We start from the raw sequence: 6,268 nt of genomic DNA on the forward strand, positions 1-6,268 counted from the left end.
GGCGGCGGCTGCGGTGGCGGACTGGCCCGCGGGCGGGCGGCCCGCGGCGGCGGGGGCCGGCGGCGAGGGCGGCGGCGCGGCGTCGTTGGCGGCGGCGGGGAAGAAGCGGCGGGAGGAGGGCGGCGGCGGCGGTGGCGAGGGCGGCGGCGCGGAGGCGCGGCCGCAGAAGAAGCAGCGCAAGAAGGATGGCGCAGGCGGCGATGGAAGCATTGCAGAGGCCGCGGATGCGGCTCCAGCGGCTAGCAGTCAGAAAGCCAAGAGGGATAAGAAAGCCAAGGGGGAGACCGAAGGAGCAACGCCGGCGGCAGCGGCGGGCGACGGAGACAGCGGCGCGGGTGGTGTCAAGGCGAAAAAGAAGAAAGAGAAGAAGCAGGTGCAAGCTGCAGCGGCCGGCGAGGAGGAGCCGGCAGCGGCCCAGCAGCAGCAGCAGCAGCAGCAGCAGCAGCAGCAGCAGCAGCAGCAGCAGCAGCAGCAGCAAGAGGTGCCCAAGCCCAAGAAGCAGCGCCAGCCGCACGTGAGCGGCGACGCCTTGGACGACTTTGACTTTCTGGCAGCGGATGCGGAAGAGGGCCGGCAGGCTGGGGGCAAGAGGAAGCAGACAGCGGGAAAGAGGGGCAGTGACGGCCACCACGGCAGCCACCACGGCGGCGACGGCGGCGGCGACGGCGCAGCCGACGGGGAGCCGCCGCGGCGGCAGGGGAAGAAGGGGGGCGCAAAGGTCGTCAAGTTTTGAGGGCGAAAGCGGGCTGCTTTGCCTGTCAGGCAGCATGCAGGCCTGCGAGCGGGTCGCGGTCTTGGCTGCTGTGCCGGCTGAGTGATGTGGCCGGCATGTGGGCTGCGACTGGCTGTAAAGCGGCCGGCTGCTGGTTGATCATGTGATTGAACCTGGGTGACACCCCGATGTAATCTCAAGGTGCGGTGCGTCCTTCTCACCCCGCTACAGCCAAGCAGCTCAGCTTTGCCCAACCCTGATCAAACTGGCGCCTGCGCTACGGGGGCATGACCCTCCACTGTCTAAAGGCCATTTGCACATGAGGAGACAATCTGACGGTTTCAGCCGACGGAGGCGGCACCATTGCCGGGCAACTTCTTTTGCCACGGTGGCCTTTCACCCCAGAGGGTCCCCAACAAAACCCATCGCTTTTACCCTGAGGCTGCGTTGCTGCTAACCGCTCCTCTGCTGCCGTCGGCGGCCCCACAGGGGGCAGTCAGCCGCTTCGCCGCCTGCGCCGCCTCGCACTCTGCGCGGTGGCCCATCTTGCACCAGTGGTTGCGGCAGCAGCGCTGGCTGCAGTACCGCACGCCCGTCAAGCTGCCGCACCCCGCGCACCGCCGCAGCGCCGCGCCCTCCGCCTTGGTCCGGCCGCAGACCGCGCAGCCGCGCCGCTCTAGGCGCTGCTGGTCCAGGCCTGTAGACGCTGTCGCCGCAGCCGCGCCAACCGCTGCTGAGAACGGTGCCTGGGTGGGAGCTGCCGACGGGGATGCTCCTCCGGCGCCTGCTGCTGCGCCTGCACCTGCTGCTGCGCCTGTGCCTGGTGCCGGACCTGCACGTGCTGCCACGCCTGCGCCTGCTGCTACGCCTGCGCCTGCTGCTGCTGCTCTTACAATTGCTGCTGCACCTGCTGGTTTCTGTGCCGCTGAGCTTGCTGATGCTGCCTGGGCTGCCGCCAAGCCTCGCCGGTGTTCGGTGGGCTCGGGCGAATCGTGCTGCTGCTGCTGCCAACCTGCCAGCCCTCCCTGCTGCTGCTGCTGCTGCTGCTGCTGCTGCTGCTGCTGCTGCTGCTGCCCCCCTTGCCTTTGCTCGCCCCGCGGCGCCACCTGTCCCTCCTCCGGCACATCCCCCAGAGCCCCAACAGGACCCTCTGGCTGCTGTGCTGCCGCCCCTTCGCCCTCGGCCGAAGCACCACCGTCACACACGAGCGCGTCGTACCTCTCCCCAGACTGCGACTCGGCGCGCGCAGCAGAGGTGGCAAGCAGCGCCTTGGCAGCGCCCAGCGCGGCCGCCGGCCCAGGCGGCGCCTCCAGCAGGCCCCGCAGCCGTGCGCGCTCGGCGGCTGCCGCGGCGTTGGCGGGGGTGATGGTCAACATGCACTCGCGGACGTCGCCGTCGCAGGGCACACCCACTGCGAGCCGCACCGAGGGGTGCGCGGCGGCGAGGCCGCATGTGCCGCCGCTGGATCCGCCTTCGCCTGGCCCAACGGCAGAGCCATTCGCTGCCGTGAAGCTCTCACGAGCCTGCAGGGCTGCGCGAAGGTCTGAGTTGAGCCCGACCAGCAGCGCGTGGGCGCGCATGTAGGTGGCGCTCGGGCACGCCGCCGCGCCGCTTTTCGCGTCACGGTCGCCGCCGTCGCCGTTCCCCCCACCACCGCCATCCGCACGCCTCGCTTCCATCTCTATCTTGCACAGCGCCTTGCAGCGCCACGCCTCCTCGATGCCGAGTGCCAGGAGCACCAGCGCGCTGACGCGCCCGCAGCCGCCGACGCGCAGCATCGCGGCCCGCAGCTCGTCGCACACGGCCAGCGCGTCGCGGGGCGGCAGGGGCGCGGACAGCTGCAGGCGGGGGGCGTCCAGGTCCTGCAGTGCCGTGATGATGAAGGCGGCCAGCATCTGGTGCGCGGGGTCGTGGAAGCATGCGCTCCCTGCCGCTGAGGCCGCCACGGCCCAGCACGCAACAGGCGCGCCGGGGCAGGGGATGAGATGGGGCAAACGGGCCAGACGGCCGGCCGGGGTGCCTGCAAACGGATGGATGGGCGGTCAGCTCATGCTTTTGTTGTGCTTGTGAAAGCAAGGGGGCGGGCGCACCGACAGGTAAGCAACTCGAGCGGCGGCTGCCATCGCCAGTACGGCATAGTGCCGCATTCAATTACCCGCACCTGACGAGTCCCTGAAGCGCTGGAGCGCAGCCACAATCGGGGCGTCGCCGCTGGAGGGGGCGAGCGCCACCGCGGCCTGGAGTGCGCGCGCGTACTCAGGCCCGCGCGAGGCGCAGGCGGTAAGCAGCTCTGCAGCAGCGCGCTGCAGCCGCACGCGCCCGTGCGCCGTTCGACGGCGCCCTACAGATGAGCACCACGCGTCTGGAAGCTCCGGCGCCGGCGGCTGCAGGCATGCCAGTGCCGTGCTGAGCAGCTCAGGGTACAGCCACTGACTCAGCGGCTGCCCGTGCAGGCTGGAGGGGCTGCTGGCGGCACGCGCCGCCGCGACGAGCGCCGCGCCCGCGACAAACGCGGCTTCGTCCAAGGCGGGCAGCGCGGGGGCGCACGCCGCCAGCGCCCCGACGGTGCGCGCCGCGACGCCTGCAGGGCCGTCGCTGCCGGGGGCTCCGCGAGGCAAGGATGCGAGGCGCGCCAGGTGGCAAATTTCCAGGATGAGGGCTCCCTGCTGCCAGAGCGCGGTGCCCCCCCGGCCGTCGGGCGACAACGCCATGTCTGCGATTGAGTCCGCCGCGCCCGCCGCTCTCGCAAGCACGCCTGCGTGCACGACGCCGCCGTGCGCGAGTTCGGAGGAGAGCTCCATGAACCAGTCTTCTACCCGGGCGACCAGCGTGTCGCGCGAGTGGCCGGGGGCCATCTCGCCCAGCACGCGGCACATAGGGTGCACCCCCCGCTCGTCGCAGTCCCCCATCAAAACCGAGAACAGCGCCGCATCCGGGTCGGCCGCCGCGGCGGCAGCAGCGGCGTCGCTGTTCGCGACAAGGCCGTGGAACGCTTCGCACGCGTCGTCAGCGAGGGGGCCCTCGCCAGGCGGGTGGTCGCCGGGCTCCTGGGCGTGCGTCAGGTGGCGCCTGAGCAGGACGGGCAGGGCTGGGCAGGCGGCTCCCAGAGCCTGGCCCCCTTGAGGGTCCTGAGGGTGGAGGGGGCGCAAGTCCAGGGGTGAAACCAGGGCAGAGACTGATCGCTTGTCGGAGGCCCCCACGCGCTCCGAACGGCGGCACAAGGGGTGCGGGGCGTGAGCGGCCGGAGGGCGGCAGCGGCTGTGCGTTGGGCCGTCTGGGGCGGCCGCGTGCTGCCGAGCCAGCCTGCGTCGCTCGCTCAGGCCCGGCCCAGCAATCCTCACCTGGGCGATCACCCTTGCGAGCTTCATTGCCTGCACCAGGAACCGCTGCTTCGTCTCGTCATCATCTGACCCAGCGTCTCCCCGCCCGCCGCCCCCGCCGGCCGCCTCATGCCGCCGGAGGCAGCGCGCCAGCGCGCGCCCGAGCGCGCCGCACATGTCGGCGCCTTCAATCTGGATGAACGCGCTGTCGCGGCCCGGGGAGAGGTTTGCCATGGTCGTGGCGGCCGCCTCCATGATGTCCGCGCGAGGGTGGTCCAGCAGCGCGGCGACGGCGGGCAGCAAGCCGGGCTCCCGCAGCAGGGGCAGCAGGCCGGACGGATACACTGATATGTTCCTGCGGCGCGGCGCGGCGGCGGCGGCGGTCTCGGCCGGCGAGCCGAGGCGCCCCAGGGGCGTGCGGACGGTGGCAGAGCCCGGGCGCCTGTCGCAGCGCGCGGCTGCTGGGGTTGTGGTGTTGGGGGGCTCGCGGCGCGATGCAGCGTCTGCAGCGTGCGCTTGCAGCGGTTCGCGACTAGAGCGCGCCGCTGAAAGCACGAGTCACTTGGCGTCAAAATTGTGGCCTCACCAGACGACCTTTATGGCCTCTGCCATCAACGCCTCGCTGGTTGCGCCGCCGCTGCCGCCAGCGCCCGCGCGACGGCTCACGCTGCCGCCGATGATGCGGTGCAGGGACAGATGGGGGATTGCGGATGGCCAAGCGTGGGCGGCGTACGGCTTTGGTGAATTTTCGACTGCGAACAGCTCAATTGTCCAGCTGCTGGTTTGAAAACCCTGGAATCCTAGCCTGCTACCAGGCACGCCACAGGCGCACGAGCGGCAGCCCCGCGCCGAGCGCCCCGCAAGGCCCCGCACCTGCGCGTTACGTGCGGCACGGCGGCCACGATGTGGCGCGTGAGCGCTGCAAGCGCCCCCGGCTCGCCCGCCACCAGCTCTGCACCGCTCTCCACGTCCCACCTGCGCGTGGGTGAGACCCCTGGTCAGCTGACGCGCCCGTCTGAGCGGCTGAGCCCCCCGTCGAGCGGCCAAGCCCACGTAAATATACAATACCTCAGCACTCGGCCAGACAGCCGCATGTTGCTCGCGGGCAACGCAATGGCCACGCCCACACTTGGACACATCCCTGGCAGCTGCTGGCACAGCAAGGCAGGCAGGCGCAGCCGAGAAGTTGTGAGACGCTCGCGGCCACGCTTGAGGATCGGCCGCAAACATTGCTGCATGGAACCGGCGCAGGGCAGCGCCGTCCCGGCCTCAGCGGCGCGCTCACGTGATGTTTGACAGCAGAGCCATCGCGTCCTCTGCTATGAGCGCGTTGGGGTTGCCCACCAGCGCCACCACCGCCGCCAGCAGCTCCCGCTCCTCAGCAATCTGCAGGCAGGGAAGGATGGACACAAGCGGCATGCGATGTAATCCTCGGCGTCGGGGACAACAGGGCAACCCGCCTTGGCAGGCCGAGCTTGGGGCGATGGGTGCGAAGCTGTGACAGGCGCGCACCCCGGTGCCGCGAATGCACCGCTGTGGCTTGGGGTTGCGGGTGGCTGGAGGGCTTCAGCTGCGGGCAGCGGCTGGGTGCGTGCAGGGGCCCACCTGGCGGCAGCGGGCCTCGGCATTGCCAGAGGACAGGTGTAGGAGCACCTTGAGCGCCGCCCGAGAAGTGGCCTGGCGGCCGGGTGCCAGCGGTGTGCGGGGCGGGAAGGGTTGATTGGTGGAGGAGGAGAGCGGGGTACCAGGGCTATGGATGACGGCTGTGCATGGGGCGGCAGGGATTGAGGGCGAGAGCAAAGTACCAGAGGAATAGCTGCTGTAGCCCACCGCAACCAGTGGCGGTGCCAAGGCTGGGCCGGGTGTCTGCTGCTCCAAAGCTTAACATGGGTCGTGCGGGCGCGGCCGTGCCGCCTAAACCACACTGAGGGCCCCTCGACGGCGCTGTGCGGCCCACCAGGTTCTTGAGGAGGGGCAGCAGCGCGCGCAGCGTGGCCGGCTGCAGCGCTGCACTTGGGGCCGCCTCTGCGGCGTCGTGCACGTCCCACAGCGCGCCCTCTGCGCGGTCCAGTACCTGGCCCAGGGGGTGGCGCCTGCGCAGGACCTGTGGCGTGCGTGCGCGCGCGCGTGTGAGTGTGTGTGTGTGTGTGTGTGTATTTGTGTGTGTGCGTGTGTGTGTGTGTGTGTGTGTGTGTGTGTGTGTGTGTGTGTGTGTGTGTGTGTGTGTGTGTGTGTG

The 6,268-nt window shown here is 70.6% G+C and overlaps 2 protein-coding genes across 2 annotated transcripts in view; one reads left to right on the top strand and one right to left on the bottom strand.

Annotated features, from left to right (window-relative positions):
* Positions 1–67: 67 nt before the first annotated feature.
* On the top strand, positions 68–733 carry MNEG_6376 (hypothetical protein; the record flags this gene model as incomplete). Its single annotated transcript, XM_014045148.1, has 1 exon — positions 68–733. A coding segment is annotated over one exon (666 nt), but the record flags the coding sequence as incomplete, so codon positions are not given.
* A 410-nt stretch (positions 734–1,143) lies between these two features.
* The window catches only part of MNEG_6377 (hypothetical protein), a gene marked incomplete at both ends in the record, with an annotated part of 13,416 nt that continues 8,291 nt past the window's right edge, over positions 1,144–6,268 (bottom strand). Inside the window, 8 exons of the mRNA XM_014045149.1 lie at positions 1,144–2,732; positions 2,874–3,840; positions 4,054–4,474; positions 4,619–4,699; positions 4,906–5,007; positions 5,318–5,418; positions 5,638–5,709; positions 5,990–6,136. Of these exons, the coding sequence (XP_013900603.1) occupies positions 1,144–2,732; positions 2,874–3,840; positions 4,054–4,474; positions 4,619–4,699; positions 4,906–5,007; positions 5,318–5,418; positions 5,638–5,709; positions 5,990–6,136 (3,480 nt within the window). The remainder of the gene's footprint in view (positions 2,733–2,873; positions 3,841–4,053; positions 4,475–4,618; positions 4,700–4,905; positions 5,008–5,317; positions 5,419–5,637; positions 5,710–5,989; positions 6,137–6,268) is intronic.

This window comes from Monoraphidium neglectum, assembly GCF_000611645.1.
Source record: "Monoraphidium neglectum strain SAG 48.87 unplaced genomic scaffold scaffold01029, whole genome shotgun sequence".
In the NCBI taxonomy this organism is placed as follows: Eukaryota; Viridiplantae; Chlorophyta; class Chlorophyceae; order Sphaeropleales; family Selenastraceae; genus Monoraphidium; species Monoraphidium neglectum.